Consider the following 15,000-nt stretch of genomic DNA (forward strand, 5'->3'; position numbering starts at 1 on the left):
AGTCCAAACGTTCTGGAATTAATCAACAACAAATTAGTTGTCACTGGAGAGAGAAAGTGAGAAAGAGAGAGCACACTGCCCTTGCATATATGTTGTGCAGGACCAGTGTATATTACACGGCTAGGCATACCTAGCTAAAGCTAGCAAGCTAGTAGGGTTTTGGGGGGAGGGGCTTTGGAGGGAGGCCTCTTCCAAAATCAAGCTTATGCTGCGTTCGAGTATTCTCTGCGAACCGACTCGGATCTCGGATCTGACGCCACGCCCACACTTCAAGCGTTTTATTATTTCGCTCGGTCGTTGGAGGAAAACATGGACGCCACCCGGAAAGCTGTTGTCGCGGTAGCATTGGCACAGGACCAGGCGCTCCAAAATGAGTAGGCTATAGGCCATAGGCAAAGATACAGACGCAGTAAGGTATTGCAGTAATAAGAGTGATTGAAGTTGCCATTTAAACCACCAAAGTGGTCCAAGCACAATGAAAACAGTTCATACTTCACGTCACAATGGGCGCAGCCATCTTGAATTCTGTCTCGGAATTTTGCTCGGTCACCACTGAGTTCAACCGAGATGGCGAGTTCGCCGTCCGAGGAAAAGGGGCGTTTTTGTGCGTGTCGCTAGGCAACGTCCTCGGGCCTCCGAGACGGATGGATATTAAAACGCAGCATTACCTTGGCTTGTTTCTCCAAGTTGCCTGCCTTAGACTTAATGGTGTGACAGGAGCCAACTACTTAAAGCAAACATTGTACCATGTGATGTACATTTTTGTGTATCAGAACTACGATAGATAGCCAGCCAGACAGACATAGTGATATGAGAGGGACAGATAAATAGCCACGCCATTAGGTATCAGATCCATAAAATAAGGATTGTAAATCAGGCCAGCTTATATGCCTCATGAAATGCTCATAAAGCTTTTATGAGCCTTGATGGGAGGGTTTATACATGTTGGTCTTCAAGAAGATGAAGGCCTCCACACTTCTATCGGCGTCCAACAGAAAGCAGCAGAGCCACCAGGAATGTGACCACCAGGTCTAGACCCACATTCCTGACCCTGTCTGTTATGGTGATGGACGGTGACCAAAAGGACGGAGCATTTGGCCGTCGACCACCTCCTCCCCTCACCGACCCTCATCCTCCCTCCCCAGTGTTGTTGGTTTGAGGGTGGGGTCGCTGTCGGGTCTGGGGTCCGGTGTGGGTTGGGTTGTTGGGTCGGTAGGGAGGTTGGATCATTAGGGGGATCGGGTTGGTAGGGGGGTGGGGTGGGTCTTGGGGGTCTTGGATGAGCTACAGGGGGGAGGCTTGTGGTCGTGTTAGAACCGTTTCTGACTGGAGTTGAAAGGATCTACTGTGCCGACATATGGGATGCATTGGACATGCATCCGTTAATTTTCCATTCCTTGCTGGCAGAAGGGATAAGGAGGGGAAGAAAAAAGAAAGAGAGAAGAAGATTGAAGTACAGAGAATACAAAGAGGAAGAAGAGCGAGCGAGCCTGGGGTGTTATGCAACTTTTCCCTGGCTCCGTTGCTGAATCGTTTTCGTCAAACTTTCCAAGGCCTCTTTTTGTACGCCAAACAGCTCTCCGCATAATAACTGCAGCATCTGGGGGCCACAATAAAAAGAGTGCAGATATTGTTTCAACGTTTTCCACGTACTCATCCGATTTTTCAGCGTTTTGCCTCTTTCGACAAGCAGAAGCCTTTCAGTTGTTTTGGTGATTGTGGTCGTGAATCACCATGGTTGTTTAGGTGCGTTTACACAAGAGGGAGGAATGTTTGTGGGGAATAAGGTAGAGTTGTGAGGTGGTCAGTGGTAGTCTATAAAGGCTGTCAAGCCTTCATAGCGGACTCTTGTCATGTCCACTAACAGGGACAGATTTCCAATTTCCCAGAGTGCAACACTGCACCTGTCCCTGGTCTGCCACACCACCACCCCAGGATCTGACATTTCTCATTCTTGTCCAAGACATCTTCGACTTACGGTAAGTGATGATGATGATTAAGGCTGCACGGAAAAACCTCCCCTCCAATTCTCACTACCCCCCTTTTCTCCTTCTCTCTCTCTTTCTGTCTATGTCTCTCCATCTGCCTCCCCTTCCCTCTCTCTCTCTCTCCTTCTCTCTCCTCCCCTTCTCTCCTTCGCTCCCTCTCCTTTCCTCCAGAGACTGCCTACTGTTTGAACACCACACTACCTATCGGCCCTCCATCTCCTCCACGCATAAGGAGCGTCGACCTCAGGTAAGCCTGCGCATGTTGGGGAGGATTTGGGATTTCCTGTTTGATTATTCATCTGGATCTTTTCGCTGTTTGGTTGGGCATTCTGGGTCATAGTGTGGGAGGAGGATGTATTCGTTGGCCACTGCCTCTGTCGAGGGTCTCAGGGCAGGGATGGGTATGCAGGGGTGTCCGTGTTCGCTGGTTCTGCCAGGGGAAAGACAGCAGCAGGAACCCTGAACAGCAACTGAGACAGATTGCAAAGGCATGCTTGAACCTGCCGATTTGGAAAATAACCGTAGATAATCGCAGTCGCATGCGTGATAGGTTTTTTGTAGCAACATTTGTAGATGGGTATGTCTTCTGTGTTTGTTTTTGTTTTTGCATGGGGATATTTTGCATGAGTGACTGATGAGTCTGGGATCTGTGAAGCTTTGCAAGTTGGCCCTAAGATCCAGTCTCATTTCTGCAAGGCTCCACAATATAGCGCATATTTGCATGATAAAGTGTTGTAGCTTTGGTTGAAAGTGCTTGCAAAGTGAGTAATATAAGCCTTTGAGTTTGCCAGATGCTTTGCTGACAAAGGGCTACAGTTGATTTCCTCAGCCAATGCTTTAACAGAACAAAAATGCTTGACACATCTGTTGTGAATTACCAGGGTAATTGCTAACTCATGCTCTACATTTTTATCAGGTTCATGAAGTGAGGAATGGGGTGTGCATTAGGGTTCATCGTGTATCTGAGTTGAATGCATGCCATGCCACAGAAATTCCATATATAATACAAAATATTTGGTTCCCTTGTGTACGAAGCAGTTTTTTCCAGTTTGGTCTGGGGGAGTGGTCAATGGAGTTGCTGGTTCGACCGTGTGTGTGCATGTGTGTGTGTGTGTGTGTGTGTGTGTGTGTGTGTGTGTGTGTGTGTGTGTGTGTGTGTGTGTGTGTGTGTTTGTGTATGTGTGTGGGTGTTTGTTTGTGTGTCTGTGTGTGTGTGCGGTGGAGGACAGTGTTTCAGCTGTGGTTGACGATGATGTGTCTACCTACGTTGTTTTTTTGTTGCTCGTCTAACTATTTTATCATTGAGCAATTGAACTGTTTTGAAACTCGAAAAACGAGTGTACATCCAACGTTTCAGCACATTTAAACAACGTGAATTTATTTATTTTCCCATGGACGCCTTCAATGCTAACAAGCTTGTTTTTCTGCACTGTCTCCCACTCCCACCCCTCTCTTGCTCACCGATTCCACCATCCCCCTAGAGGCCATGTCTTCTCTCCGTGTGCCCTTGCTCCTGGCCGTACTGCTGAGCGTGGCCTTGTGCCAGTACGACGATTACGACTACCGGCCCGTCAACATGCTGGGGCCGTCCGGACCAAACTGCCACGTCGAGTGCGACTGCCCCATCGGCTTCCCCACAGCCATGTACTGTGATAGCCGCAAGCTAAAGAGCTTCCCCGTGGTTCCCACGGGCATCAAGTACCTGTACCTGCAGAACAACCAGATCGACGAGATCAAGGCGGGCGTGTTGGACAACGTGACCGCCGAGCTCCGCTGGCTGATCATGGACAACAACCTGCTCACCAACAGCAAGGTGGCCAAGGGCACCATCGACAAGCTGAGTGCCCTGGAGAAGCTGTTCCTCAGCGACAACCAGTTGACGGAGCCCATCATCCCCTCCTCCAAGGCGCTGGAGGAGCTCAAGATCATGAACAACAAGCTCACCAAGTTCCCCTCCGGCCAGCTCAACAACAAGGAGAACCTGACCTCGGTGAACCTGCAGCACAACGAGCTGACCTCCGAGGCCGTGTCGGGCGCCTTCAAGGGCGCCAAGAGGCTGCTGTCGCTGGACGTGAGCCACAACAAGCTGAAGAAGCTACCCACAGGCATCCCCAACTCGCTGGAGATCCTGTACGCCGACTACAACGACATCGACAGCGTGGCCGGCGGCTACCTCAACAAGCTGCCGGCGCTGAAGTACCTGAGGATCTCCCACAACAAGCTGGTGGACTCGGGGATCCCCGCCGGGGTGTTCAACGTCTCCACCCTGGTCGAGCTGGATCTGTCCTTCAACAAGCTGCAGTCCATCCCCGAGATCAATGAGCAGCTGCAGCAGCTGTACCTCCAGGCCAACGAGATCAGCAGTAAGGACGGCCTCATAACTTCTCATCCAGTGCTTTTGTGGTTTTGCTGCTGTGTCAAGACATGGTGTTAGAGTACCGTTGTCTCTTGAATTGCATGTTGGGACGACATTTTGCGGTTCTAATCGAGTTGGAAATGGATTGACATGCAGAGCAATCGTTCGTCCCTTTTTTGGGTCAGTAACAATACGATGCATTTGTCTGTGTTTCCTTTCTGTAGAGTTCGACCTCATGAGCTTCTGCAAGTACGTGGGGCCTGTCACCTACTCCCACCTGAAGCACCTGCGTCTGGACGGCAACAACCTCACACAGGCCAGCATGCCGATGGAGACGGTCAACTGCCTGCGCGAGGCCTCAGAAATCATGTTCAACGAAAACAGCTAAAGACCTCGAGATCGGTCCATGCCCGCCATTAAAATGAAACGTCAAAAGAGCTCAGACAACAGGGCCCCTGGGGGGGGGGGGGGGGGGGGGGGGTTTGAGAGCATTTGCTTCCAATGGTTTCCAATGGTTTCATTAATAGAGGTTGTGTAAGGAACTGAACTTTAAACTGATAATAATGAGGTCAACCCTTATATTCAGCTTCCTAAGGAATCGCTATGCCTAAAAGTGATAACCGTCAAAAAATATACACAATTCAAGTTTAAAAACATTTTTTTAAAGAATTAGATGAATAGGTTACTTCAAGACATTCCACCAAAAAGAAAACACACTTCAAACATTCCAAATGTGCACATTTTGTCTTAAGTATACCTAGATGTATACAGATAGAATGGATTATGCAGTGGCTGAAATAAGCAGTCTGTATTTATCGTTTTATCATACAATGTGTTGTCTGTCTTGTGTGTTCCCATGTTTAGCATAATGCTTTTAATGTAGCAACCCTAGATACCTTGTTGTGTAAAATACCTGCAGGTAGGGAGTGATGTAGTCTGTGATGCACTACAGATAAGGCTTATAATGGCAAGTAGGAGAAATATAGTGACTGGCATTTTATAAAAATCCTTTTTTTTATATCATGTATCCAAATGTCAATTTTTTTTGCTGCCTAAAAACTCAGTGTCTGCAACTGATGGTGTTCAGGCTTTATGAAACAGATATTTTAATCTTTCCTAGCTTTGAATTTAGTGATATTTGCAAGTTCAATAGTTAAGTAAGTTTGATTAAAATCACAAGTTAATCTTTTTTGTTTTATTGGTGACACCCTCTTGCAATTCATAACAGTGAGGACTATAAATGGAAAGTACTTGTGAATATCCTATCTACAATAACATTAAATAATCAATAACTTCATTATTTAAAACTATTATCCGCAGCAAAAAAACACTGATATTTAGAATAAAAAATTTTAACGACTTAAATATAAGCTCCATGTGAAACACTTCAGACAATAAGGGTGTTCAGGATAATTTGGAGCAAATATTCACACATAATCACATAATATCTGAACCATATTATGCCTTTTGCTCATTTGTATTAGTTTGCATTATTTGCATGCATTCCACCTTTATGATAATAAACTCCCGCTTTTGCAGTTAAAATGCTTGCATTGTTACCTTGTTTGTGTGACATGTTGGATGCCTGATAGTCCTGAGCAATGTATCTACAATTGGATGATATTGCCATATACTGAAACCGACATGACATATCAATATTATTAGCTAATTAACATAATTTCACTGTTTGGTATTTTTATTTTATTTTTTTACAGTTCATACATTTTTGTTTGGTTTGGCTCAGTACCTGCTGGTGAATTTACTATGAGTATAAATGATGCAGTGAAATAAACTGAATACAATTTCCAACATACATTGAATGGGATCGGATTTTTAAGCACACTGACAAAACACATGTTGCTGTTTTTGACTGTTTTGTGGGGAATGCAAATTTAAAAGCCTAAAATCAGCCAATATTATTATTAATAAAATAGCTTACTAAGACCAAAACAAATCCCTGCCATTAATCAGTCATACATTTTAGGGCATAGGTAAAGGAATAGTGTACATATGATCATTTTTACAAAAAAAGATACAAGACAAATACGCATAATATGCTGCGACACTCAACTCACTGCAACTGTCAACACTCAAATACCTCTGACTTTAACGAAAAAATAACACAATTGTTAACTAACAGTCGGACAGAACAGAAGGGTTGACATTAACCAATTGGCAGCTAACCCTGACTGAACCTTATAACATGAATGCACCTAACTGTTCACAACAGGATAGCACTTATAGTACAGTACTTATATGCTGATCCACAAAAATTCAACAAACTGCAGCTGATGTCACCACCACATGCAAAAATCATCGATCTCGATCTGTAACTCATAACCAAAGTTTGCTAATCTACAGACATGACTTATGAGGACTGAGCCCATTGAATTATCATGAAATGATTAACCAAACCAGTCAGCTAGCCAAACAGGAATGATTGATGTACTTTAAAGTTGTCTCTGGACTAAGCTAGCCTCTTGGCACGACGACAACAAATCGGCTTCATTGTTAGCCTTGTACCTCCTCGCACCAAACTAGACCCTAAATTATACCGGCTTATTGAAAGAGAAAATAACTGATTTCAACATCCCCATACTCCCTTGTCAGTTTGAGTGAAATGAGCAGAGTTGCCCATATTGTAAGAAATATATAGAAGTATAAATAGAAGTGTCATGTTTAAGAACAAAGAGAGCTTGGTTCTCGCTCCTCCGGTGTCAGGCCCCAGCTTTCCTTTCCTTTCTGTTTGTGGACATACTGTAAGAAAGAACCACTTTATCACGTCTAAAATGTGCATTTGGGGGCAGCCAAGGATAAGTTTTCCTTCAGGGATCCCAGGGTTGTAGGGTTTGGCAGAATATTGAATTCTTTTTCCTCAAATCATTTCGCTGCAAATCAAGTGGTTCAACTACAGGCTGACAATGATGCCAATACAGGCTATTAGTCCACACGCTTTACAACCAATGGTCTTGAGGCTAACACATCACACGTCAATTCTGTTTTGTTTTAGAACAGTGATTCCTGTGCAGTGGCAGAGAAGTTACAAGAGTCCTAAGCCCTACTGACGTGTACATTGTGCAGGTATTCCTACTGACGTGTACATTATGCAGGTATTCCTACCTTGACTCAAACGTCTCCCAAAGCAGACAGCATTCAGAGGGAATGGGGGCAGATGATTAGCCCACTAGCATTAATAGCGCTCTTGCTCAGAGGTTGTCAGACCATAATAACACACAGTTGTGTAGAGGTCATAAGACATGTGGTCAATTTGTGAATGTGGCTATTCATTTGATAGCCTTGTGTCAAAACAGAGTATATTTGGTCACTATCGACTACGTTACATGGAGAGTTGTTCTTGAAGCATATACATTTCCAGTAAAACAGTTTCAGGGAAAGATTTGAAACACCAATTTCCCCTTTACCGTTTCTACACGAGCGATGTACACGTCTTTATACTAATCCCAAATCGGACCCATTTCCTCCCTGAGGGATTCCTCCATTATTTGAAACCAAAGAGGGGCTCGCGCTGCTCCGTCGAGACAGTATGCTCCTTCATAACTCCTCGGGGTTCCCACAGCTCAACCGAGGAGCAGAGACGAGACTCAGAGGTGCGGCCATGTGTCACTTTAGCGGCCATGTGTCATTTTGGATGACAAGGGGAAATGGTGAAACGAGAAAGTAATATTACGGATTGAGTGAAACAGGCCATTGAACTACAAAGAATGTGGGACAAATGGGATTTTAATATGTGGATTTGATTGGAGAGGGGAAAAAAGCAATGAAACGTGGTGGCCAGCTGTGTGTTTTGTGTCAAGTAAAGCAGGCTGAGCAGGCTTTGTGTGAGGGGTAGTGGAAACATCTACTTTACTGGTGGTAATGTGTAGCATGCAAGCACGTAAACACCAGCGCACGCACACACACGTGTGTACATGCACACACACACACACTCACATGTGCATGAGCACAGGTCCAAGGCACAAACACACAGGCACACACATACAGGTATTTCCGACCCACACACACCTGACAGTCAGATAAAGATGGTTTAGTGTGTTTCAAGCACACACACGTGCACGTTTGTATGTGTGTTTGTTTGAAATAAGCTATAAAAAATAGGCCGTGACCTGAATCCCCTCGTACTAACCCGAGGGAGAGGGGTGTAGGGGGGCCTGACCTTCCCCCATGATGGGGTCAAGTCCCATAACTTCCATACACCTGTGGATTGAATTACCCCCGCCAGACCCCATCACAACCATGACTTCACGTCTTACACAAGGAGAGGAAAAAACAGAAGAACAAGAAGTAAGTCAAGAAGGGGTTGGGGCTGGGGTGGGGTTAGGGTGGTGGAGCCGGCCTGGCAGGAGCCGGCCAAAGAGGACATCCCAGCACACACTTATCTTTTCTTCCACGACAAGTGCTGTCTCCTTGGTTTTCAAGGGACACAAACTTTGCAGAGCTTGGGGAGTCATACTGACGAAAAATAGTGTCATCTAAGAAACGAACCCAAAAAGGCAGAGCTGGTTGCCAAAAGAACACCTGGTTCCTTGCAAGTCGAACACGTCCGCAGCAGGATCGGGTAATCTATACACAATCCTATTTTGAGTTGTTGTTTTTCAAATCCTGTGGTTGGACAGAATTCGCAAATTAACTTTTTTAATAGTATTAACATCTGGTCGGATTGGAATGTGCTCTTTGACTTTGATTAAGGACTGGAATATCAGCTTCTGTTTCAAAGTGTTGAAGATGCTCAGAACTCATTTTTATGTTATTATTTTGTGTATTTTGTAAATCAAAAGCTGTTTATCTTATTTGATTGATTTCATGATTTATTTAATCTTAGTCTTCTTCTCAAAGTTACACATGTGGAATGCATTGGTTTTGGTGACTCAAACGATTTTGGCCTCACCATATCACGCTGCAAAACCCAAAGCATGTGCGTTGAATCACCAGCTGAAACCGCCATTCCTTTGAAAGTGGAAGCCTTCAGGTGTTCATCTACAACTGCTACACCGTTGTTACGCAACACTCAAGAACCGTGTTTGATTAGGCATTCAATGTACTTTACTCTAGCTTTTGGTCCTTCTCTGCAACCTTTTGGCTACCTTGTGGAAGCACAGAGGTGTGTTCTTAGCCCAATGCATCAGAGTTTGGCATTCACAGTCCACCACCATTCACCGGCAGCATCAGGCCAATCTTCTCACGCTGCCTGCCTGGTTACCTATCCTCACACCCAAACCACTTAACTGGGATTATCCCCTGAGCTCTGCAGTCTCCATTGGACGAAAGAACGGTCTGAAAACCTGCAGCCTCATGTCTGGTACGTTTCAAAACCTTAACAACACGGCATCCACTACAAAGGCTTGTTGATTTACGCCTTCAATGTATTCTCCCGTATGCCATAAACACCACCCTTTCTGACGATAGTGCTATGCACATCATTACCTGCTTGGTACTGTTTACACAAGTCCATCCAAAGTCAATGGAAAGGTGATGAGTCAGGGGTGTAAAGGCACCACCATATCATTTTAAATGAGCAGGGTTTGTTTTTATGGTCTCTGCTCTGTTGGTATGCATTGTGCATATCCATACGGTGTACATCTTCATTATAGCATTATTGTTGTTATCGTTGTTACCAGTATTGCAAAACTGCAATGATCTCCAGCACGTAAGCTTGAAACATGGGAGCCGCTTCTGTCAGCCAATGCAACGGTTCTCGCCCCCTGAGGATATTGTAAATAGTAATTAAAATATCTGCCACAAAAACAGCCCTGTTGGATTGTTTAAGTCAGGCCAAAGTGAGAGACTGCAGAGAGGATGGGCTTCTCTTTAAAGAGGAGACATGCCAGCCGCTGCATTGAAACACATTCATTTTGAATCAGAACTGACCTCTTGATGAGCAGCAGACACTCAGAGGGCAGAGAGGGATTCGCTGACCATGTGTTGGAGGACGGAACATGTGCCGGCCTCATCCGCGGGCATTAGCGCAGCCTGTTTTAATTAGGCCAGGTCTGAAGCAGTAAGACGGTTTTAAGTGTTGTCAAAAACCCAGGATTATGACCTCTGATCTCCAAGACATCTGATTGGTGGAGAAGGTCTTTGTTCTTGTCATCACTGGGGTGGGGAGAGCACCAAGTGAATGGAGACGGCAAAGGTACAAATACAGGTGCGCTAGGAGCTGAGCTGACTGAGAGAAGGCGAGAGAGACAAGAAGCAATGCATCTGAGTACAAGGTAAGTGGAACGACATTAAGGTTGGCGCCGCGGTACGGTCATATTCCATGGGACCCGAAATTCCTCTGATTTTGTTATCCGACTTAATTTAAGGGCGGGAAAATAACTCTGTTTGCTTTTGAAAGACAAAAATCAGAATACCACATGGAGACGATTGTTATTGTGTAAGACCACATTTGCACCAATAGTGCTTTCGTCGACACAACACTGAGACTGTCCGTTGCATATCTGTGTCTTCCCTGTGTCAACCCAGTGCATTAAAGTGATTAAGGGTTACAAGCTCACAACCTCGCACAGTTTGAAAAATGAGGGGGGACCTCTAGGAACAGGTGTGGTCCGGGCCCTTTGGTCTTTGAAGCACTGCTCCTCCACGGAACGGCTGGTTCCGTTAAAAATGGCTTCCAGACAAATATAAAGCAGGAGCCAGGATGTAAACTTGCTCCAGATGGTAGCCTGAGAAGAGTTTGTGTGACCAGAGGAGGAGGAGGGGGATAGCACAGTTGACTGGGTTGTTCTTCCATCGTTCCATCATGTCAAACGCTTGCGCTTGGCTGTTTAATACTTTGTCCAAACAACTTGTTACCTGATTCACTTTCACTTCCTCATTAGTTGTTTATCTCATCTTCAAGGCTTTCAGTGAAGAAATGCAGGATTCTCTGTAGTGCCAAGAAGTTGTGTGTGGTTGAGTCACGCATTATTTTTGAAAGCCCAACCGCATAGCTGTGTATGTATGTATGTATGTATGTATGTATGTATGTATGTATGTATGTATGTATGTATGTATGTATGAATGTATGTATGTATGTATGTAAGTGTGTGTGTGCAAAATCACATCTTAGTGTGCAAGTTTTTTGCTCATAAAATGTGTATATTGGAATTTGTATTAGCAGTTATACTATATAAAAAAGTGAAATGCATGAATTAAACTTGATCAAACATTTCAAGAAAACCTCGACCTCAATGCCACAGAAGTCCTCTTCAGGTTGAACGATTGACATAGCTTTAAAACCTAACTCTGTCCACTTTGAGCGACCTCATCAAGAAACTGGCTATCCAGCCAAATCTTAATGCCATTTAAGTTGGCCCAAGCTGTCTCCGGTCCTAAAGAGGCTAACCTATCGCTCACAGGGCAGAGAAAGCTGGGGAAACTCCAATGGCTCCATTGTGGATTCAAGTTTCGATTTTTTTGCATCGCAGATGAACATTTAATCGGATAGAAAGATTGGGTATTTGCAAATTTTGGCCCTTTTTGTATCACATTTTAATGTAGAAAACTTGAACAATAAGGTTTTTGAACTAGAATTCCCTGCTGTTTGTCCTAGCTTCATCCATTCTATTGCATAGTCTTGGTCTGGATATTGAAGTCAAGGCCATCATCGTACTCTTGACCTACAACATGCACACATAGGCATGCGAATGGAAAGTAGACAAGTCAATGCAATGTAATGGTAATCCGTCAAAGTCCTACAATAGCTTGGCGATCCAAATACCTGACCTGACCTCTTTCCCTCAGAGAGCTGAAGGCCCTCACTAAAGTCTTTCCTATCCATGTTTTCAACGGTTCTGTAGCCATTCCTCCATCAGCTAACATTATATCTATGTCCATGTGATTCCCTCATAGGTCGAACAGAACCATGTCTCTCCTCTTGGGCGTTTTCTCTGCCTTCTGTCTCCTGGGAGCAGCTCTTGGTCAGGACGTGACCTACGAGGACTACCTGGCCCAGATCAAGGCTTGCCCTCGCGAGTGCCACTGCCCGCGCAACTTCCCCAGCAGCGTCTACTGCGACAACAGAGAGCTCAAGCAGATCCCCAACATCCCGCCGCACACGCTGTACCTCTACCTGCAGAACAACCTCATCGAGTCCCTCTCCAAGGAGGCCTTGAGCAATGCCACGCAACTCCGCTGGCTCAACGTCAACCGCAACCGGATCACCGACGAAGGCATGGCAGAGGGGGCTCTGGAGGACATGCCACAGCTCCTGCAGCTCTACATGGGCGACAACCTGCTGACCTCCGTGCCGGTCGGCCTGCCGTCCAGTCTGGAGCAGCTCCAGCTCTCCAACAACCGCATCTCCAAGATCCCGGCGGGGGTCTTCTCGGGGATGGACCGGCTCAGCCTGCTGGACCTCCAGGGGAACAAGCTGCTGGACGACGCCGTGACGGAGGTGAGCCTCAAGGGGCTCGGCGGCCTGGTGCAGATGAACCTGGCCAAGAACCAGCTGAGCAGCATGCCGACGGGGCTTCCCCCCAGCACCACGCAGCTGTTCCTGGACGGAAACAACATCCAGGGGATCCCCTCGGAGTACTTCAAGGGCCTGCCCAAGGTGGCGTTCCTCAGGCTCAACGGCAACAAGCTGAGCACCGTCGGGGTTCCCAGGGACGTCTTCAACCTGTCCAGCCTCCTGGAGCTGCAGCTGTCCCACAACCAGCTGACCGAGGTGCCCTTCATCTCCGCCGGCCTGGAGCACCTGCACCTGGACCACAACCAGATCAAGAGTACGTATGGTAGTCAAACGTTTTGGGGGGCTTCAGATTTGTCCCATATCTGTCCCATATTTGTCCCATATATCCGGTTCCCGACACATATCGATTTTGGACAGACTGGGATTCATCTGGGTATTCTTTATTAGTTTGACATTACCCATTGACGTGTTTTAAGAACCAAACTGATATTGGCTTTGGTAGATTCACTTTCTCTATTGATACCAATCATAGTTGGTTGGCATCCTTTTTTAGGTTGGTAAAATAAAAATAGATTGTACTTTATTGATCCAATGGGGAAATTTGGGGTTGGGAAATAAAATTGCCTCTTATTTCTTGACATTTCCAGGTGTGAATGGCTCCGACATCTGCCCAGTGTCAGCCGAAGCGTTGGAAGACTATGCTCACGCGAGCGCTCCCAAACTGCGCTACCTGCGTCTGGACGGCAACGAGATTCCCCCTCCGATTCCCAGAGACGTCGTGATGTGTTTCCGTCTGCTCAGGTCCATTGTCATCTGAAGGAAAACTCGCCAAAAAGAAACTTGCAAAAAAAACAGAAGTAATAAAGCTGACTTTACAATTGATTGTATATTCAAACTAGATCTTTGTGGGCAAAACATTTTGATACCAACTGGTCCGAGGTATCCCTAGTCAGGTACAGTAATTCAGGCAAAGTTTCCTTTTGTATTTTTAGCATCTTTTGTCGAACTTTACAATCAAGAAATAATATTGCCGGACTGAAATCACCTTTCCGGAAAACTCCAGTACCATGTTGCGTACCACTGTGCCTTATATCCTTGTAATGATGTTAGCGTCAATAGATTGTTATGGTGACGTTGTCACAGAAATGTTAAAACTATGCCATTGACAAAATATATATTGTATTTATACAATATATCCATCTACATTATGAAAGATAAATAATAAATTGCAACCAATGTAGGTTCAACATGGTTGATTGAAATATAACTTGCAACCTGTGAAATAATGTCAATATGTATTTATTTGAAGATTTTGTTCAAGTGCTATTGTGTAGATCTGCTTCTATCAAACTCTGTAATTGAAGAAAAAATATATATGTATATATATCCCTTGGGTATTTGACTAAAATAAATCTCCCAGTACCAAACTGTGTTGTGTCCGAACAATACCGCAGAAGCACTTGACAATGTCTAACGTACATTACAGTTCCCTTTGCAGTGATCCTCATCCAAACATTTTAACAATATATTACTATACAAATTTCCAGTTCTATTTGTATTCTGTGTGCTCCTGATTAGGGTTGGACTAAAGTACAAAAATGCAGAGCCAACATGATTAAAGTATTTAGATTATGTATAGAGAGAATGTTCTTTATTTCCAAATACAATTCATTTTTTGTTATAGAAAAGACGGAACAAACTACAGGAGACAGCATGACTTTTGAACCACGATATTACATCTCATTCAAATATCCGAAGAATTTCTCAGGCTCCTTACAATGCACTCCTATTTACACTGATTGAGATCTAGATTGTTCCTGAATGTTGTAACCGTACAGAAAATCATGTGTTTCAAATTACACAGTTGGACCGGGCCAAAACTGTAGGCTAGTGTGACTCCTGTCCACAATGGCTGTGGAGAAACAGACATGCCCTTTCAATATCGCTAGCAGCTTTGGCAGTAATGCGACCCGGGTCCCTTTGTCTTCATTCATCATTTCCTCAAGTATTAGAGAGAAAGACGTAGCACAGACAGACAGGCAGGTAGGATGACAAGATGACAGACAGGTGTCATCAGGTTATTAGTAGATTAGACTGGTGGCCATTAAAAGGCCTTCTGTATTCATGAGATGCTGGGGAAACCCAAACACAGCTCTACTGCAGTTAAACACTTTCACTGATCCTACAATCAGGCATAAGTGGATGCAAATAAAAAAAAATCTGAAAAATGTACAGCACAATCA

The 15,000-nt window shown here is 44.9% G+C and overlaps 2 protein-coding genes across 5 annotated transcripts; both read left to right on the forward strand.

Moving 5' to 3' along the window:
- Window positions 1–1,365: 1,365 nt before the first annotated feature.
- lum (lumican) lies at window positions 1,366–6,171 on the forward strand. Of its 3 annotated transcripts, XM_056578281.1 has the most exons (4): window positions 1,366–1,979; window positions 2,160–2,235; window positions 3,470–4,351; window positions 4,569–6,171. In XM_056578281.1, the coding sequence occupies exons 3-4, from the start codon at window positions 3,475–3,477 to the stop codon at window positions 4,730–4,732; spliced, it is 1,041 nt and encodes a 346-aa protein (XP_056434256.1). In that variant the 5' UTR covers window positions 1,366–1,979; window positions 2,160–2,235; window positions 3,470–3,474; the 3' UTR covers window positions 4,733–6,171. The 3 variants fall into 3 exon arrangements, with proteins under 3 accessions (XP_056434256.1, XP_056434257.1, XP_056434254.1); XM_056578282.1 differs by lacking the exons at window positions 1,366–1,979; window positions 2,160–2,235 and adding an exon at window positions 2,401–2,476; XM_056578279.1 differs by lacking the exons at window positions 1,366–1,979; window positions 2,160–2,235 and adding an exon at window positions 2,497–2,565.
- A 2,519-nt stretch (window positions 6,172–8,690) lies between these two features.
- On the forward strand, window positions 8,691–14,171 carry kera (keratocan). 2 transcript variants are annotated; one of them, XM_056578278.1, is made up of 3 exons: window positions 8,691–8,920; window positions 12,196–13,070; window positions 13,405–14,171. In XM_056578278.1, the coding sequence occupies exons 2-3, from the start codon at window positions 12,209–12,211 to the stop codon at window positions 13,572–13,574; spliced, it is 1,032 nt and encodes a 343-aa protein (XP_056434253.1). In that variant the 5' UTR covers window positions 8,691–8,920; window positions 12,196–12,208; the 3' UTR covers window positions 13,575–14,171. The 2 variants fall into 2 exon arrangements, with proteins under 2 accessions (XP_056434253.1, XP_056434252.1); XM_056578277.1 differs by lacking the exon at window positions 8,691–8,920 and adding an exon at window positions 10,535–10,574.
- The last annotated feature ends 829 nt before the right edge of the window (window positions 14,172–15,000 follow it).

The sequence above is a fragment of the Gadus chalcogrammus genome, chromosome 19 (assembly GCF_026213295.1).
Source record: "Gadus chalcogrammus isolate NIFS_2021 chromosome 19, NIFS_Gcha_1.0, whole genome shotgun sequence".
Taxonomy (NCBI): domain Eukaryota; kingdom Metazoa; phylum Chordata; class Actinopteri; order Gadiformes; family Gadidae; genus Gadus; species Gadus chalcogrammus.

Coding starts and splice junctions, on each gene's coding strand:
- kera (XM_056578277.1), top strand. Junction 13,071..13,404: donor GGACCACAACCAGATCAAGA/GTACGTATGGTA, acceptor TGACATTTCCAG/GTGTGAATGGCTCCGACATC.
- lum (XM_056578279.1), top strand. Junction 4,352..4,568: donor CCAGGCCAACGAGATCAGCA/GTAAGGACGGCC, acceptor TCCTTTCTGTAG/AGTTCGACCTCATGAGCTTC.